Source organism: Embiotoca jacksoni, unplaced genomic scaffold (genome assembly GCF_022577435.1).
Source record: "Embiotoca jacksoni isolate LCO1_2020_lvr unplaced genomic scaffold, fEmbJac1.0.p SCAF_3, whole genome shotgun sequence".
Taxonomy (NCBI): Eukaryota; Metazoa; Chordata; class Actinopteri; family Embiotocidae; genus Embiotoca; species Embiotoca jacksoni.
The window spans coordinates 4,994,011-5,014,569 of record NW_027185381.1 but is presented as its reverse complement, the minus strand read 5'-3'; the positions used below and the strand labels follow the sequence as shown (position 1 = coordinate 5,014,569).

The 20,559-nt window shown below is 39.1% G+C and overlaps 1 protein-coding gene across 1 annotated transcript in view; it reads right to left on the bottom strand.

Annotated features, from left to right (window-relative positions):
- Positions 1 to 312: 312 nt before the first annotated feature.
- cadps2 (Ca++-dependent secretion activator 2) overlaps positions 313 to 20,559 on the bottom strand; it is a 226,537-nt gene continuing 206,290 nt past the window's right edge. Inside the window, exons 28-30 of the mRNA XM_069162236.1 lie at positions 15,428 to 15,535; positions 7,718 to 7,822; positions 313 to 5,896 (exon numbers count right to left, since the gene is read on the bottom strand). Of these exons, the coding sequence (XP_069018337.1) occupies positions 5,726 to 5,896; positions 7,718 to 7,822; positions 15,428 to 15,535 (384 nt within the window). The 3' untranslated portion in view covers positions 313 to 5,725. The remainder of the gene's footprint in view (positions 5,897 to 7,717; positions 7,823 to 15,427; positions 15,536 to 20,559) is intronic.

The following is a 20,559-nucleotide window of genomic DNA, read 5'->3' as shown; positions in this document are numbered from 1 at the left end:
CTGACTTCAACTGTAATTTGCAGTGATGGTCACGGTCTTTCAAAAACAGTGTACATTGATCTGCTGATAAAAAAACGTTTTTTAGACTTTCCACCAGTGAGAACTATCTCTTGGGATTTTTGCTCCCATTCAGCCAGAATAAACAGAATGCTTGGTTGCAGTAGGTGTTCAGTGCATGTTAAAAGTGTTGGATAGAGCATAGGAGAAAACCAGTATGTTTAATTAAATACAAGAAAATACAAGCCTTTATTTTGTTAAACTCCAGTAAGATAAAAAAAAATAAATAAATAAAAAAATAAAAAAATTGGTGCATTCAGTGTTTGTGGCTGAAACGATTAATTTGACTTGGAAAGCAAATGATGAAATAAAACGCGTCGGAAACATCAGTGCTTTAAAAACAGTTTTAATAGTGATACCTATAAGACACCTGAACAAAACAGGTGCACAATAAGACAATATAAATATACTTCTTTATAGAGGTTTTTGTCCTTTCGTTTTTGGCCTCTGAACTGCACCGACACAAACTGGATCAGATATTTAAACAAACGGCAGATTGTTGCACACAGTTGATCGGAAGCTATACACTGCATATACAGGTAATACTATGCTTTCTCAATGATGGCACATAAACAGACCAGTGAGTGAATGAACAGCAGCAAGTGAGATGTTTTGTCTGCTTTTGTCGGTCAAAAGTTAAAACATTTTCAAACAAAAAATCGGATCCACATTCTTTCAGGGTGATCCGGTTAAAAAGTCCAGACTTTTTGGTAGTCATTTGGCACGTTTGTTAATATTTTGATCGATGCTGGATATGATCCACATCTACAGCTTAACATTTTTTACAACAGTAAATATCAAGGAACACAGATGACAGCAGATCTACAACTACATCATGTAGTCATTTTCCTAAAAAATTATTTTGCAATCTCAGAGCTTGGCTGCAATTCTGACACTTTAAAAACAAAACTCTCACCTGGGGAAAAAAAGGATATTTGTGTTTTTTGCTGGAATATGTGAAACCCATTTCAGTGATATGCCATTTTACAGCATAGAAATATGTAATTTTAGGCCAGTTGTCGAGTCGGTGTGGTGACAAAAAATTATTAACAAAATTTAAAAAAAGTAAAAATCCCTTGACAAAAATAATGGGACCTGATATTTTGTTGCACAACCGTCAGTGGCAATTATTGCACAAGAGGGATTTCTATAGCTATCAGTGAGACTGATACATCTGTCAACAGATAGTTTGGTCGACTCTTCTGAAGCAAATTGCTCAGGCTGTCTCAGGTTTGAAGGCTGCCTTCTCCAGACTGCATGTTTCAACTCTTGATAGGTGTTTGTTAGGATTCAGATCAGGGCTCACAGAAGGCAACTTCAGAACAGTCTTAGGTTTTGTTCTTAGCCTTTCTTGGGGGTGAGTAGCAGTGTGTTTTGGGGCCTTTTTCCTGTTGAAAGACATGTGACCCCCCGGTTAAGACCGAGCTTACTGACACTGGGCAGCATGTTTTGCTTCAGATTTCATTGTGCACTGCACAGATCAATGCATCGCATTTCAGCAATGTGCGCCCTAAAACAGAAAAGAGTGTATTCCTTGTTTCACAGTCGGTATGATGCTATTTTGTAGGACAGCTTCATTTTCAGCTAGTATGACTTGCCAAAAATCTCCACAAATCTTTTGTCTTATGGTAAAAACGACATCCTACCAGAAGCATTGTGGCTTGTCAATATACATTTTAGCTAATTCCACTTTTCCTCTTATGCTTTTTTTTTCAACAATGAAACAGTCATCTTACATTGTCACTCAAAAGATCAGGCTGATACACCTTGACCTAGAAGTTCAGCTTGTATCTCTTTGGACGTTCTCCTTGGTTGTTTGTTCACCATCCCAACCATCCTTATGTTCAATCTGGGGTCCATTTTTCTCCTGCGTCAAAGGAAACCTCCTTTGACGCAGGAGAAAAAAAAAACACCAATTGATCTTAAACCTCTTAATAATGTTTGTAACTATAGTTACACAAACATCAAGCTGCTTGAAAATGGTCATACAGCCTTTCCCTTTAAAAGGTTCATCTCTAATTTTCTGATCTTCTCAAAAGTCTCTCCTTTTTTTTTTCTCTGGTCCATGTTCAGCGTCAACCTTAAACCTTAGAATATGAGGAAGCAATTTGCCTCTTGTCACTTTCTGTGCTTTACTCTATGACATAGCAAAGGCATAGAGGTATACATGGGTCAATTGCTTTTGATTTCACCCCTTTTAGGAGGAATGACGTATTTTTGAGCTGTAAGGGTATCTATGCATGGCAACTATAATATTGCAAGTTATTGGGAGGTCACTGCAAAATAAATGGATAAAGGGATACTCCTGGTTTATTAAAACCAGGATTACATTTTGTACTTTTGCCCATTAGGTTACAATCACATTCAAAAGTTTGGAGGACTAATAGCTTTAAAAACATGAGCCATAAGGTGATCAGGCAGGTTGGGATCAAATCCCCTGGTCAGACTAACTCATTTAGAGGGAGAAACAGAGACCAACGATAAAATTATGACTCTAAAGTGTCCTGTGCAATTAGGAATAATTATAGACATCATCTTGGTATGCTCACTTTCAGTATGACCTCACAAATAAAGTAGTTTAAAGAATCAGGATAAACTGTCTGATCATCTGACTGCTCTTCTTTCTTGACCTGGTTGGCTTCTTTTTTAAGAGTCACCAAGATCCCAGAACTCAGAAGTTAACTTGGTGAGTACTGTTTTAATTAACAAAGGGGAAAAACTGTGGTATAACTCCTTTAATGTTTGGATAAGTTTAGGCAACTATAACACTTGCCAAGATTTAGACAGACAATCACAGACAGTTTGGCCCTTGATGTAAATTGTGTTAATGGAATTGTCCAATATAAGAATGTTAGAGAACATGGAGGTAGATGAATAGATAAAGCCTGCTCATTTCTTGACTGTCTTCTACCACCACATGTATCACTTTAACTTTTACACTTTTACACTAGAAATATCAAAAACAAATGAGCAAATGCTCTCTAAAGGATGAACGCTTTATATCTTAATGACCCCATGACTTTTACTAACGTCACCTTCACTAAAAGGGCAACAGCTTCAGGCTTGAAAAATCGTCCAACATAAACAACATAACAATGCCATCAAAAATGACCCAAATACTGAGTGCAGTTTGATCTTCACATCTACGGTTAAAGTTTGGTGTCATTTTTTAACCAATTAAATCTAGTTAGTTGAGGTTAGCTAAACAGGATCAGGTCAGGATTAATAAATACAATTGTTTAAACTGGTTAAGATGTAGTGGCCCTTCTCCTTTATTAAAGGCAGATGATATTTGAATCCAATTATTCACCACAACCTCCTCCACAGGAGGTTTTGAGGTGCTATAACACTGCCACACTGCTTTTGTTTTTGTAATTATTTGCATGACCACAAGTTGTCAGGGTCAAATGTGAGGAAAATGTAATGTCATTTTAATGTGTTTAAACAGAGATCAGTGCTTCTGTTTTATTGGTGGAGACAATCGCTATGGGTTGTAATTAATTGTGCATCATCCTGGCTATGTTAGTACTTTACTACTAAGTAGTTCAAGTAAAATTCAAACATATGAGTCAGAACCTTATGATTCCGAGCTTTTTGTAGAATAAAAATAAAACTCTCGGATTTTGCTTCCGTTGTTGTCGAGAACATTAACAAACGGCAGCAAGGTCACTCAGATTCAGAGCATTATGAACATTAAGCTATGGCTGTGGATGAAAACATTACAGAAAGGAGCTACAGTTGCTGAGCTCTACTGTACAAAGTGACATCAATTAGAGTATGGCTGCATGTGGAGGAGGCTTCCTGCCCTGCAATCGAGACAGGAACACGAAGCATATCAGAAGGCCTGGTTCAGAAGCCTCGCCTCACCTGGACTTCCGCTTTGTCGTATATTCGGACTCATGAACGTGTATGTTTCAACACGTATGTATAACAGTGTTCGGGCAATGAAGCATGTGACGGGCTGGGTAAAAGTGAGATGTGAGTGTCACTACCTGAGACATATTATTTGCTGCTGCACATGTGCAGCTGAACTCAAAGTGACCTTTTGTCCTAAGTCATGGAAGCTGTAGGTGTTTTTTTCAATAGATTTTCAATGTTGCCACAGGGCTGTCAATTGCTATAGAAATCACATGTTTTAATTTTAAAAGCCAAAAAGGGTATTCATTTTCAAAATTCGACAGCATAAATCACACTGAGTAGGAAAGCTGGAAAGCATTGTGAGGCATATTTAATGCATTTTTTGGTTATGGTCTTCATTGGAGACAAGAAATAATATAGAAACATTTCAGCCTGCCAACATACCTTGTCGGACAAACTGCATAATTCCCATATATTTTCTTTCCCTACACAGATTACTTATTTACCAAAATCACAATGCAGAAATTTCTGAGTGGATTTACTGTGGTTCCATGGTTGGCTAATGAAAGCTACATAACTGCTACTACATTAGCTGACATCTTCATTATTACTGTTACAACAGTATTGACAAAAACATCACCTTACATTTATTCATCATCACTTTTTTGTAATTCATTGGTAATCCTCTCCGCTTTTGTTGCTTGTAAGCATGTTAGATGATGTTAGCCATCAAACGTTAAAATCATAACAGCGATGGACTTCAGGTGTATGAGTGTAACGGAGTAAAGTAGACTTCGATAGAAAATGCATTAAACACGAGTTACTTTTATTTCATCAGGACAGAAGTTCTAATTGTAATTTCAGAATTTGCTTTTATTGTACACTAGTCTGCGAGGTGAAATTTACTTTGGTAAAGAAAATGCATCAACACAGCTTACGCGCTAACACCATCACCTCCGTTTCTTGGTTTGTTCATTTCATATCATTCATTATTCTTGACACACTTTAACACGCGTGTTCAGTTTTATTTCTTATTTTTATTTTCTTATGACTGAGTGAAGATTATCAGTAGATAATTGAATAAAAAGTTTTTTGCTCTCGACGAAACATTTTGCATAACCTGTCCCTGATGTTAATCATATCAGCGGGCAGTGAGTTTCTTGTGTTGATTCCTACAAATCTATTGTATTAATTTTAGAATTCATTTAAAAAGACTGAGTGGAGGTGGAGTCCAGTAGAGGAAAAACATTCAAAACAACCACGCTGCTAACATTAGCATGAGATGTCCTAAAGTCATATCATTAAATTATATATAACTGTGCGTTTTGTTCTACAATATTTTTTTCTGCGACTTTTTTTTCCTGTCAGTGAAGAATCTCAGTAAATATTGCTCGCTACCAAACAACATTGCAGCCTGGTCCTGTTTAAATTGTAGCAGAGCAGCCAGTTATTTCTGTTAATACTGACCTATCTTTTTTGTTATAAATATATTGACGTTTAAAATCAGTTTTATTGTCTAACTTACTGTCTGAAGATTTATTTTGACTGGGCAAAGAGGAGACCTAAAATTGGAAATGCATCCACAATAACCAGCTGACATTATAGCATGCTTATCCACATGTTGAAAACACCACAGAAGTTTTTGTCCAGGAGCAGCCCTATTATACAATTTTTTAACTGTTGTTTCAGCTTCAGTAGAGTACTACCAACTGCGATGGCAGGTCCTGATCTGTTAGAGAGGATGCCAATCAAGTAGTAGCTGGGTATGTAAGGGGAGGATGTGTATGTATGTGTGTGTGTGTGTGTGTGTTTAGTCATCCTCCTCATCGCTGTCTCTCATGCTGATGCCCTGCAGGCCATCGCCCGCCTTGACAGCTGTTGTGGCCTCTTCCACCGTCAGCCTGTTGTAGATGGTCTCGTAGCTCTTGTTGTTCAGCGTGCCGTCCAGGACACCCTGGAGCCTGAAGTCACGGTAGGTCTTCTGTTGAGGTGGGAGGGTGGGAGATAGGTAAAAGGAGACGGGAGGGAAAAACAGAGTATCATAGGAATGTAGCTAGAAGGAGGAGGCGGCTGCCAATTGCCATTTGAGAGGACAAAAGCAGGAAGATTGCGGCTCAAGGACGAGCCGAGTCTTTTATGTGTTGGACCGGGAAGGCAGACTGAGGTGTCTGGGCTTTTTTTTTACCTTCAGTCAGGCGCCATTATCATTCCTTGTCTTGTTGCTTTCAAGTTAAACTGTACATTAGCAAACTATGAAAAGACAGAAGCAGTGGGAAGCAGCAGCGCACAGTTGAGCAGTTTTCTCCTTTGTGTCTTTACCGCCTCTTCACACTGCTGCTTTCAAGGACACTTCAGTGTGATTTGAGTTGTCTTTATTTTTTCTTGCTTTCTACAGTGTCAATTTAAACTATTTTTTTTATGTGAATAAGCCACAATTTAAGATGTTTCTTTAATTCAGAGTCGCAAGTCTCAGGCTTGTTCACTGCTACTCTTTTCCAACTGTAAATAAAAATTGACTTTGAATCTGGTAGGTAAAAATAAACCTGTCACTTTAAACGACAAACACAGTTCTCTTTTGCAAAATGGGAATCTTAAATTATTTTTATGACAAAAGTTCCAGGGCTCTATTTTTGTGAATGTAGGTGCAGCGCGAATGCAAGTCTAAGGTCTGTGCCATGTAGGGTTTTGGTAATTTGGTGAGTAGAAATGTAAGCGCACCTGTGGTACAGTAGGAGCAAAAGATAATTAGGTGTGTCACAGCCGATTTCAATCATGGCAAATCAAATCAGCTCCTTTCATCCCCTGTAAAACAGCTGTGACACAGCATATTGTCAATTTCCTAATGGCTGAAGAAGGAGCAGACCAACACCACCAGCCAAACCTGGGAGAAAACTGACATACTTGTTCGAGAGTTTCAGACTCGTAATTACCGAATTTATTCTACTATGAGAAGACTTCCACGAGCCGAGGATGCTAAATTGGCTTGAAAAGAGGTATCATTCTAAACAGCTCTTCCCCTGGTATTATTAGAGCCGCTATCCAGTGTGGGAAGTGTTTTTTGGGGGTGTCGAAGTCAGAATATCAAATGATGCATTGGAAATGCAGTTCATTGAACTCATAACTTTATTTGCTATCTAATAATTAATTGAATGTCAAAGTGAACAAAGAACACTCATCCAATAAACTGAAACGAGGAGCTGGAATGATGTTGAAGAGTGAGCAGTAGTAAATTACGTGCACTCAAAGCTCCTGATGACATTCATATATTTAACAACACTGATAAAGAGCAATTTGCTCAAAATGTCACTGATGTTGTGGTTTAAATAAAGGAGTTGCAGTCGGGGCTTTAAATGTGCGTGATTTACTTCCCAATCATTATTTAAATGGCCTAAGCTGTCGTGGGTAAACTTTAATGCATAAATGACGTAGTGTCAAATTCTGTCGCCTTGAACGGCTGGTAAGATTACAGAACCAGATGAGTAGGTGAAAAGGCTTTTGACTTGTTATGCCTTTATGCGTAATTTTATTGCAATTTATCTATAGTTAAGCTGAGTTGCCTCATATATGGCTGAGATTAGCTACAGTCATGAGGCATGCCAACTGCTCTATTCAACTCCAGTTCAATAGACAAGAGTGAGCTTCATTTTTTATATGATGTTGAGCCACGGTAATAGCAACTTGGCACGAGTGTGTAAAGAAAAACAACCTTGCACTGCACCAAATTGCAAATGTACATGGATTTGCCCCTAAACCAACACAAAAGTAGGATCCTCAGTCTTTGATTAATATTTGACATGTTTACCTTCACAATCTTGATGAGTGTTTTCAGTTGGTACATGTGGAGCTGCAGGTCAAGTCTGTCAGTCAGCCAAACACACACCGCCTTCATAAGGCCAGTGTACCATTGCTGTAAGTAGCAGAAACAACAACAAAAAAAGGACAGGCATTCATTATTTGGAAAATAAAATAGGTAGTAAAATTATTACACAAACTTCCATATGGAAACATCCATCACAGTTTATGGATGCATTTCCTGCTTTAAATGTGGCTTAGCTTCCTTAAAATATTTGTGGTTGTACATTTATCATGTATAGTGAGTGAGTGCAGTATTCCCATTTCAGGAACTCGTACAAGCCTGACGTCCATATAAAGTGGATTACATAAGCTGGAGAAACTTTTTGCTTTAAACTTGACCGATCATTCGATTGTTTAAATACGTTGTATTTCATTGGAAAATGAACCTGTCTATTGAGTTTGTATTTGTGAAGGAAGTGGGGGATTTCCCTATGAACCTCAATGCAGTCAGTATCTACTGGTGACATCTAGTGGACACTAGAGAAACTGCAGCCTTAGACTCTTATGCTGTGTTCCAAATGGCGTACTTCCCTTAGTACACTCACATATTGTACTCTTGACATGTTGGTACACTTTAGTGACGTGGCTCAGACGTTAGAAAGGTGCTGTGTTCCAAATGAGATACTTTCCTTAGTACACAAACAAATAGTACTCTTACACGTTAGAACTTTCACTTGTGAAGTTCTTGAATTTTGACAGTATAGTGTTGTCTTACAGGAAGTAACCGTAGCAGGTGAATGCATCACCTGCTACGGTTACTTTGACTTTTCTGGATATGTCGACTTTAATGATTTTACCCAGAAATGAATGTATTTTAGTGCCTTCTGGATCACACACACTCAATAAACACGCTGATGGCTTCTGTCCAAAAGCGGTATGGTGATTATTAGCGAAAAAGAAGAACTTTGGTGTGGTGTTCCGCAACAGTGGCACCTTCCTCAGATGCCTCTATTTGAAAATTCTTGATGTCAGTGGTCCCTCCCTTTCTGGTGGGATAGCGACCACTGAGTGTGAAAAGTGTTCAGTGTTTTCACGCACACTTTTTAGACGGTTTTGAGTAAATCATGCAGCTACAGCATGTTTCCATACTTGTCAGTTTGAATGCACTTATGCACTCAAAGTAGTGGGTGTAAGTACACCATTTGATCATTTGGAATACAACCAGGGTTGCCCACTAAATTTCGTCAAGGTAGTGTGGTCTCAAATCGCACACTGCCATTTTGCACTTACTGAAAAAAAAAAAAAAAGGAAGCATAAACTCTTCACCTGCAAATATATCTGCCGACTTTAATGATTTTACCCTGAAATTAACAGGTTTTTTTTGCACCCTATGTTTAACACAACATAATGATGGATTCTGTCCAACAGCAGTATAGTGGTATCTAGTGGAAATGCTGTTACAAAACAGCTGAAACTTCCTCAGCTACCACGGTTTGAAAATACTTTAGGTTTGTGAAATAACAACACGGCTACTATTCCTGACAACATGGTGTGCTTGGATTTGACTGCTCAATGCTGGGATTGTGTGATGTCAAATACTGGGGATCTGTGCAGCCAAGATGTTTATTCAGGGCTCACAGGAATTTTTTTTTTCAAAAACTGCAATCATATGAAGCAAGCTACGCGACATACTGTTGAAAAAGACAGTTTCAAGGCTGTGGATTTAGTTGTTGGGATTTTGAATGAGGTTTTCTTACTTCAGCAACAGATCCTATAAGAGTTCTGTTACACACAAATAATTGTTAAATCTATGTGAAACTCAATTTCACAGTTAGAAAAATTAAGCCTTGAATAAACAGGATTTGAATAAATGTACTCTTTTCAGTAAAGCATTAAAAATGATAAAACACGTAATGCTCTATTGACCAGATTTTCTAGTATAAATGTTTTGACCCCAGACTACTCGAGCGCATCCTTGCTGAAAGCATCCTGAAGCCTGTTTTCGAAGTCAGGTAACCTCAAGTAACCACCCTGGGGAGCATCTTTAAACTCAATGCCAAGTTTTTATTTTTACATGCTGAGATATCCTTGAAAACACCATAAATACAAACTATAATATGATAATGGAGGTACAGTGGCTCTCTGAACAAGAATAGTTTATGTTTGTCATTTCTGCGTGTTCGCCTTCAGAAGCAGAAGAGTTCAGATGATAGCCGTTTTGCTTGCTGACAACTTCTGAAATGCCTCGTTTCAGTCCAGCTAACGACACTACAACACAAGGTCAAAAGAATGCGGCATCAAAACGGCAAAACTCAAAGAGGGTAAAGCATTTACTTATTCAAAGACATCAATTTACTGGAAAACTGAATACTGTACGTCAAGGGAAGAGTTCACGGCTCTGCTTTGAACTCTGAAGAGAAAAGAAAATCAAGTTCCGCCTTTGTACTTTTCATTAAACGATCTTCCTTCACACCTTCCGCCACCAGGCCACAGCTGCAGGGAAATCAAATGCACCTTTCTTCACCTGAAGAGTGATCCTCACTTACAACAGCATTCAAAACACTGCTGGTAAAATGCACACATTGGGTAGCTTTATTCAGTAACCAGTCATACAAGAATGCTTGAGAAATTGCTCTGACACAGTAATGACCCGTAATATTCAGATCGGCTCTGAGAGCCGTCAGCAGTCTTAATTTCACACAATGACAAAAACTGTAATTATCTTCCAATTTCAGTGAAGAAAACAGTCCAAAGGTTTTTTTCATGCACTTGACAAAAGTAAAAAACACATCCATGATCATTCAGGGGTCACGCAAATATTTGATTTCCCGTTTTGTGAGAACAACCTCTGACCTTCTTCATATTGGCTCCTAATTATAGCAAAGGAATGAAGCAGTTTTTCACTCATTCTAAGTAGTTTAACCTCGACTAAACGCTAGAAAATGTATGTTAACTTACAAATGAGGGTTCAAGTTCAACCACAGCTCCTGATTTTATTTATTTTCTGTCCAGACTGAATACATTCATTTGATCTTGTAAAAACTCTTACCTATGATCTGAAAAGTCACCAGATTCTGTGTCATTTTGTAAACTTAGAAGTAGAAGCATAGACCAGAAGCCTAAGAGACATATGATACAACGTTCCAACTGTAGTTTTAGATTTATTGGTTGATTTGGGTTGTTAATTGTATAGATATGTGTAATTTTACAATTACATTTCATATTTATCTATGTGCCAAAACCTTATAAATTTGCTGTTTTCACGTAGTACAACATATGGTGCTATTTTTTTTTTTTTAATCCTCCCTCCATTATCATCTGTTACTCTCCTCCCCATGCAAAATATTTTTAGGCTGGAATTTGAGTATTCCACTCAGCACGCTGTCGATCACCTAATGCCCTGAGATGCTCGAAGATGTTGAAATTACTGCATGACATCTTCTGATTTTCTTCTTTCTTCTCCACTCAATGGAACTTTTATTTGAGTCTCTGGGAGGTGAGCTTCCTCAGAGCGGCTAATCAGCTGCCTGCTGGTCGCCTTGCACATGGCGTTAACTGTCATAAAATTGAGAACGAAGATGCTCCTTAATTGAGCTGATTAGAGGACAAGAGTGAAAACAGATGGAGGGAATTTGCGGAGGAGGGATGGGCGCATCTGTATTAGTCCTGTCAAAAACAATATCTATTTGATGAATTGGGGGTTGGTTCCCTGGGTGTGCCACAGTAATGATTTAATTTAAACATTTTACACATATTCTGGTTTTGGCACGTCCTAAAATCTAATTTTAAGCACCACAATTAAGTCTTAAAATGGTATATTCTTGTTTAGAAAAAAAGCTATTGTGTTTCAATTGTATACCATTTTCTTGATTGTAGTCGAGATCTGCTTTATTTTTTAAGGCGATGAACACACCTCCAGACATTCCTGCATGTACATAAAACTGCAACAGATAACATGTTAAACTTATTTATGCTGTAATAATGCACAAAAAAAGATATCTTTAAAGTAAAGATTACAATTATTGAAGTCCCAAAAATTTATTTTCTCAAGAGGAATACTAGGAGGTGGACTTTATTTACATTTGCTTTTTCTACATGTCATTTTATTCAGTTCTGTTTCCAGAGGCGAAAACCAATTCCTTGAAAAGAAATCCTAAAAAGGAAGCAAAATTTCCACAAAAAAGGTGCCTAATCACAAATGTTCAATATATTGTTTGAAATAAAAAAAATATTCTTTAAAAACTCAATTTGGCATTAAACTTTCATGAGACATGTACATTTATGCCCATTTCTTTTTTTTTCCCTCGTCCTTGCTTCATCAATGTGATTTGGCTCCTGATGTCAAGAGGTATGTGTTTGTGTGAGAAACATTTGGACATCCACATGAAGGAAAAAAATACTGAGTCTGTTTACAGCTGAGTGTTGACACCCCATGTCTTTGTTTCAGTTTTGATTTATTTCACAGTCTCTTTCTTTTTCTGTACATCCATTGATGCTGATAAAACATGTCGAAAGAAAAGGCGCTGTAAATGAATTGGACTTTGACTAGCATGTAAACAAGACAATTGCTTACCGATAACGCACCTGGCAGGAGGCCTGATGCTGCTGTTGAACACAGGATTTGCCTCCTTTATTACACACAAAACACATGTGTGCGTGTGTGTGTGTGTGTCTAACATATGTTGAAGCACTAAGCAGAGACACTTTGAGGCCCCGCTGTCACCTCCTCCTTGGCGCATGACTGAGCGCCTCTGAGCTCTATTAGACTCATTCTCCTCAAACCCTTCCTTCAAACACACACAAATCAGCACAGTGCAACGCGAAGCTCAGCCACAATGCTGTGAACCCTCAGAGAAGGCAGTGGGTGGCAGAAATCCATCACTTGGCTTTGTGCTGCTAATATGTGTGGCTGTCTTAGCCGCCATGTCTGAGTTGCTGGATTGACTCATGACAGCAAGTCGAGGCGTGTTTGACAACTCACTGCTAGAATATTCTCATAAATCTGAATCCTGCTGGTGGGGGCAATCGGTGAAGAAAATGGACAGCGTGGGATGGAGGGTTGGTTAGAAGGATGGATAGGTGGAGGTGTGAAAGTGTTTTCAGCTCTAGCAAAGCGAGCCAAAGGCGCTTGGAGCTTCCTAAATGATGAGGGGGTCAACAAAAGCAGTTAGTGTTTTCAGTCTCAAAGCGACCTGCTGCTACGCTGAAACTGGAGAATCAAACAGACTTAAACACCTGACTGTGAGACTGTGAGATTTCACACGCATAAACTGTGCTTGTGTACACCTTATGAACACAGATACAATAAAACCAAAATGTCAAATTCCCAGTTTGTGTGTATGAGTGCATACATTTTCTGCAGCTTATCCAGGGTCAGCTCACGGTGGACCCAGGCTTTGTTAGCCCAAACATCCATCTACCCAACAATATTTTTCACGTCCATCTGAGATTATATACGAGGGAGGATCAAAAGGTTTCAATACTGCTTCTGTTGCACACAAAAAGTGTGCATAACGATGATATGCACAGAGCTGTGGTAAGCTTCGTGAGTAAGTATTCCAGGCTTTGTCGCTTGATCAAAATAAGCAATAAGAGTTACATATGTTTTTGTGACCACTGGTCTGGGCGCATTGGTGATTTTTCCTTGCATCTGAAATTTTAGCATATAGTGCACGTAAACATTTGTGTCAGATTTGTGTCTGAGAGCGCAAAATCCAGGGAGTAGGGATGGTGTATTTCAAAGGTGTTGAATGTGTTCCCACTCATGTCAACAGTGAAATTGCTGGTGTGCCGGACCAGTTGCCACAAAAAAACGTGTGTAACTCCGGTGATAATGTTGATCAAGCGACAAAAGTTGGAACACTTACTCACGAAAGTTATAGCTATGCCCTTGCTCCGTGCATAACATGGTGCTGCGCAATGTTAATGCGCAACTGAAGCAATCTCGAAACATTTTGATCCACCCTCGTATATAATCTCCCTAGTGTGTTCTAGGTCTACCCTGGGGTCTCTTTACCAGCTCTTACATGCTCGGAAAACCTCCAATGGAAAGCATTCAGGAGACATCCAAGTCAGATGCCCAAATCACCTCAAATGGATCCTTTCAACGTTAAAAAAAAGCAGTAGCTCCACTCCAAGCTCCCTCTTGATGTTGGAGCTACTTATCCCATCACTAAGGCGCCTCTCTCCCCCGCACCAGTAGATAAACACCTGCCAACATGTCTCATACGCTTTAATGGTGGAGGGAGCCCAAGAGTTCTGTATCATGAAAACAATGGCAGATGACCATCCAACCTCAGTCAGCTTCTCCCTCTCAATTGACCAACCGATGAGGCACGGTCCCAGTGCTTGACATGCCCAAATGGCTCCCTCGCAACTGAGCCAACGCTGTGGGCAGATCACGGACCAGCCAGGACTTTGCTGACGCTAACCGCACAGGGTTCAGACACCACTTTCATGATCAGGTTCTCTGGCACCACCACAATCACTGACAGCGGGGTAAATGTATATAGCAGCCGGTGGGGTCACTCCGAATGAGTGAAAGAATCCACTTGCAGGGAGGAAGCATCTCTTTGCACTCGGAGAACCAGAGGGCGCATAAGGTATTCTCCCTGCTTGCAACAAAGTCAGCAACAAGCTGACTGAAGCACTACCATATCAGTGGGGCTATGTCTAGGAGGCTCAAGCCCCCTCAGAAAACCTGTCGACCCCTACATTGTGGGTCCCCAGGACATGGCAAACCCTTTATCGACCTAAAATGATGTCACGGCCATATTGGCCATATCAGGATCTATGTGGTCATTTTGTTCGGGCTGGGGGACCTAACACCCTCCTGCCTGTTGAGATAAGTGACGACGGTAGGGATGTCTGACTTCACCATGACAGGCTTGTGGTATAACTACGGTGCAAGACCTCCTGGATTGCATACAAGTCCAGGATGTTGATAACATGGGTTTCTCCTACTACGTCTTGCAAAAGTGTTGGAATGTGTGTGCCGCATTCCAATGCGACAGGGACCCCGCTTACCTGCACTGTAACTGGGAAACAAGTTACATTCCTACTGGGTTTGATGCTACATACATCGAGGCACCCGGCACGGACAAGTTGCAGCGAAGCATGATGCAGTTAGCTATTCCAGGGTAACATAAACAAATTATCAGCTGAAAGCTTTGCTAAAGCTTTGCCTTAAATTGCAATTCAAGAATAATTAAGTGTGATATGGATACTGTGCAATCCTGACAATAACGCAGCAAAGGGTGGATGCTTGAGAAGCAGCTGAGGAGGGACAGGCTGTGGTTGCCTCAGAGGAGGTGCTCACCCCTCATACAGCTAACACTGGTGCTAACACTTGTGGTAACACTGTTTTAGTGCTGGTGCAGGACTGTAGGTTTTTAGAAAACATACAAACAATTGGACAATGCCCAATAAGTAATTATACCCTGAGATTTGACAATTTTCTTGCCTGAGAAAAAGGCTTGGACAGGCCCAACATAGCCGCTCCTCTCGGGTTTCACAACGCGAGGGAGGCTGATATGTGGAGGCTTTGGAGTGGCCAGCAGCTGCCACTTCTTAAGGGATGTTCCCATATTTCAGCTATCAACTGGTGAGTGAGTGTAATGGTATTGTTACTGATAGAAATGACAGTCTACAGAACCAAAATAGGACTTAAGTTGTAATAACCTTAATTTCTCTTTGCAAACAAGAAATGAACACTTACATCAAAAACCTTCTCGATGTAGAGCTCGTCATTGACGCGATCACGAAGAATGTCCTGGTTCTGCCTCACACAAGTGATGTAGGTGTCGGCCAGATCCATCCCTGGTTTCTGCAGGGTAGTGTATAAAGACAGACCTGAAGACAACTCATTCACATCACTGTTGAAAATATAAACATGGTGCACAACTTATTAACATAATAGTAGATGCCAGTAAAGCTTGAAATTTAGTCATTGAGTTTTTCCCTATAGTGAGAATGGAACAGACTAAAAAGACAAAATAATAATGTCAACAAGGAAACATACAGTAATTCACAAAAAGCGGGAGTTTGGACATCACAACCAATAGCCAGTGCAAAACTAAACAGTCTTTCAATGAAGGTTTCTTTCATTCATCTTTATGAAGTCGGACGTCTTACTAGTCTGGCCTCCAGAACAATGAATTACTAACCCACAGTCAAAAAGTATAATACATTCAATAAAACTGCACTTTCTTCCTGTATACACTAAAAAACTAGTTTTGTCAAGTAAATGTCTAATGTAACTAAAGCTCTTGGCATGGTCTGTTGGGGAGACCCACACAGCATCTACTCCAGTAGTGAGTGCACACTGCCTGCAACAATTAATGTGCAAATGCTTGTGGTAGCTGTACTCTCATCCACACAGGTGTTTGACATCTCACTGTAGTCGGAGCTGTCAACAAACCTACAGCAATACACACGAAGGACACTGTAGAAGAAATCAGGCGACGTGACATTTTTGTAAAATCCTTTACAGTGCCTCTATGTCACGATTGTTCATCATGTTGTCAGCTTGCTTGTCTTCATAAACAGTTATCTGATTGTATTGTTGACGGTGGTGGACAATAAACTGATTGGGTCAGGTTTCCTGACCAACAAGGAATCCCTCGCAGCTGAATGTGTTTTTTGCATCGATTAGTGCAAAGGAAGTAGAAGCAGCCCGAAGCCTTGATAATACTGTTTGGCCTGATTTGGACAGGATCGCTACTTCTGAGGACGCTATATCATTGTGTGGTTGTTGCGTATTAACGAGATGTGGATACTTCTAGATAATCTAGATTCTGATGTCAATTTCTTGTTCGATCCTGAATCTGTGTTTTATAGATGCAGTGACCGATAACTCAGTTAAACTTAAATTAAAAGGGGGTTCTAAAGTATGAGACCACTTGTGAAACTGTTTCTATTTTGCTTTTAAATGTTTAATTATAGGTGATAATGTCAGCTTCAAAACATGATTGAAAAGTTAAATCTCTGAAGAATTTCTCAGTATTTGTTTGTTACCCTTTGCTTTGACGACAGCATCACCCGAACTGACAATATTCCAAAGAACTTCTTATGATGTCAAGAATGTTCAGCTTTCTCAGTCTTCAAGTGCCACCACGCATGTTCAATGGGGTTATGGTCAGGTGACTGTGGAGGACAGTCCGTGACAGTCAGCAGTCCTGTGGTCTTCAAGTAGTTCTTCAAAGTTTTGAAGTGTGTTTGAGCTCATTATCCTGCTGCAGTATGAATCCTTCTCCACAAAGATGCAAACCAAAGTCTGTAAAGATTAAAGTGTGCCTTTGCTTTGATCAGGAGCAGGAGAACGCTGTGGGTTTTTCCACTGTGGGTTTGATACAATGTGGTATCATTCTCTCTGCTATTTGTCTTCTTACATACGGCCTTCTGTTATTGCCACAAATTATTAACTTGGATTTATCAATAGAGTACTATTGATCTTCAACATACACTGTGAAATGCTGGTGTCTTTTCCCATTCCAAATGTTTGGCCTTGCTTCTGAAAAGTGGTTGAGAGACACGACTCATCCACCAAGACCACTACTTGACAACTTTCTTTTGACAGGACTTTTGCTGGTTGGAGCTATGTGTTCTTTATCTATTCAACTCTGCAACCGTGTTGAAGTTTCTATTGTGTTTTTGATGTAGTAATCTTCTAATTTCTTGATCACTTTTTGTCTTCCTGCTTGTGCTTTGATATAACTGATGCTGTGTTTTCTAGAGCCATGCAGTGCCCCCTTTGGAAAACTTTAGTCCATGATTTGACACTAAGAAAGCCCCTGTTTGCAATAACTTCTGACACTTAAACTTAGTTCTGATGCCATGTTGAGGCAACTTAAGGCATAAACATATTTAGAACAGGTGAACAATGGCTGCAAGTCTGTTTATTTGAACAAGCCTCCTGAGTTGACCTGAGTGTTATCTGAATAATGCTTCAATAGAAGAGATAGAACTCAAGGAACTCTGATCCTTTGTACAAAGGAGTGGAAAATATACGTCAGAACGTCTTGTTTTTAAATGTTTCTCAATCCTCAAATTTTAGAATTATGTCTCTGAATGACAATTTGACAGATTTTTGATGTGGTCTCAGACAATTAGACCACTCTGCATAAACATATAAGTACCTGTTTTAACACAGGTAAAAATTAAAACCTACTCTTAAACCAGGCTAACCTTAAACCAGAGTAATATGCTATACCTTCCGGCACCACCTAAAATAATTAAGAATAAAAATGAGGATTCTTGGTTTGAACACAGATTGATAAATAAAAAATAAACTTTTCTGAAGAGTTAACGTGTTAATGTAGGGAATGGTTATGAAAATAAAATTTACTCCACAGTTGAAACTTTAATGCACAACACGGTATAATTACTTATTGTAAAATGAAATACGTAATTTTTCTAACCTATTTTAAAATGAAATATGTATTTCTCAGTTGAGGTGAAAACATCATTATGATCTGTTCAACTGTGTCAAAAGCAATGAGATCACTGTGGGCAACAGACAGTAGATAACCATAATAATGAGGTTGTTACCCCCTAAAAAGTGTGTCCACACTGCCAACTTGTTTACTGTAGCATTGGTACTACCAGCCCTATTTTTCTACATTTTAATTTTTTTTTTTTTTTTTTTTAATTTATTTAACCTTTATTTAACCAGGAGAGTCCCATTGAGATTAAAAATCTCTTTTTCAAGGGAGACCTGGCCAAAACAGGCAGCAACATAAGAAACACATAGTTACAGACAGAAGAACACAGAATGAGACAAGTTAAAAGAAACTAAAAGTTAAGAGTCAGTTATGTAACCTGGTTAATTTAAAAACACTGAGATTTTTGGGAACCTGCCTCTATTTCTTTCATTTTAGATGTAAAATCAGTAAGTGGTATCAGTTCTTTGAGTTTTAAATCATTCTGCAATATATTCCATGATGAGGGTGCAAAAGCCCTTTTTCCCCTTTCCGTTCTGGCATTTGGGACAGCGAGCATAAAGAAGTCCTGAGAACGCAAGGAGTATTGTCCGGCACTTTTCTGCATGATGAAGACACAGGTAGTTTGGGAGCAGACCAAGGATTGCCTTATAAATGAAGGTGTACCAATGACAGAGCCTACGAGTGACCAAAGCAGGCCATCCTACCCGAGAGTATAACTCACAGTGGTGAGTCAGAGCTTTACAATCGGTAATGAACCGCAGTGAAGCATGGTAAGCTTTGTCCACCATATGAAGACAGTTAGCAGAGGCATGCATATAGAGAAGATCACCATAGTCCAACACAGGTAAAAAAGTAGCAGCAACTAGTCGCTTTTTTTTACATGAATTGAAAAACAGCTTATTTCGAAAATAAAAACCCAGTTTTAACCTCAACTTTTTCACCAGGTACTGCACATGTGGCTGAAAAGTGAGGGAGTCATCAATCAAAATACCCAGATATTTATAAGAGTCAACAACCTCTATTTCACTTCCTTCAAGAGTGACCACCGAAGGGATATTCTGTGACAGTTCATTTCAGCCTGAAAATACAGTGATAGAATTTGTATCCCCCTCTAAATTTTTATAGTAAAGATGACACAACTTCATATCCACCATGGTTACGAAACATGATCTGAAGTACGACATATATTCAGAATAAAACACAAGATGGTTGGGTATCATCTGTGCAGTAAAGCTGGTTATAAAGAAACCAGCTACACTTGCAGCAGATGCTGCTTACTCACTGATGCTTCTATATCAATAATCTAATGATGTCATGTATAATCATATATCAGTCAGAGGTACCAAACCAGTACTGTAACTTTAATAATTGAACTACATTTACCTGCTAACCTATGTACTTTTATTATGCAGGGCTTTAACTTGTAATGGAAAGTTTTTACTCTACTGCGTTGGTACCTTTACTTGAATAAAGGATCTTACTTCTATCACCACCAACGTGTATTTCAGTCAGCAAAGTCCTTAACAAGGACTGAATTGCTGCACTTGTGGATCAATTCCAAACAGTAATTAACTATGTGGTTCATTAGCATATTTTTACATCAGCACATTTTTGTAAAGTAAAAAGATAAGATTGCTTTGATTTTCTCTTAAACTTTCTCCATTCAGTGCAAAGAACAATAAAACGTTCAGCAAAAGGCGCAGAACAATAAAAGTATAATTGAGCCGTGTTTTGCAAAAGCTAGCTAATTAAACTACAACGCTAAAACGATTAATTACATAATCCACGTTTTTTGTTTGCATTGAGGAAATAGAAGCGCTGTGATGTAGCTGCCCCTTTGTTCAATTCAGGTGCACTCTCGTGGCCGGGGATACAGTTTTTTTTTTTAGCAGGGATAACCACCTTGGCACGACAATTTTCAAGTGCAGCTGGATTATAAAAAAATACTATCGGCTAGATTTCCTCAGTGCACACATACACTGTCATTTCAGACGATCTGAAGATAGATAATAGTGAGAAAACACCCCGACGTCTTGGTCAATAATGTCGACGCCGCCAGTAAACATCTTATGCTACGATAATAGCAGTCGTTTACTCACTAAGTGTATTTATACATAGTGTACTGTCTGTATTATGTAGAGCCTAGCCACCATAGCCAATCTGACTAAGAGAACTTCGTAAGGACAGCTGTAATACAATAGGAGCATTGTTAGTAAAAGGCAATAATGATGATATTAAGAGCTTGTGGATCATATTGTTGGCAATATGCTAACTTTGAGGATGCTATCGACTTTATAGTTTGTCAACTGACAGTTGTGCTGTGCTATCTCTATATATAAACTTATCTCGTACGCATGAATTCATTAAGACGTGCGCACGATATAATAAGTGTGGCCTCAATTTATTA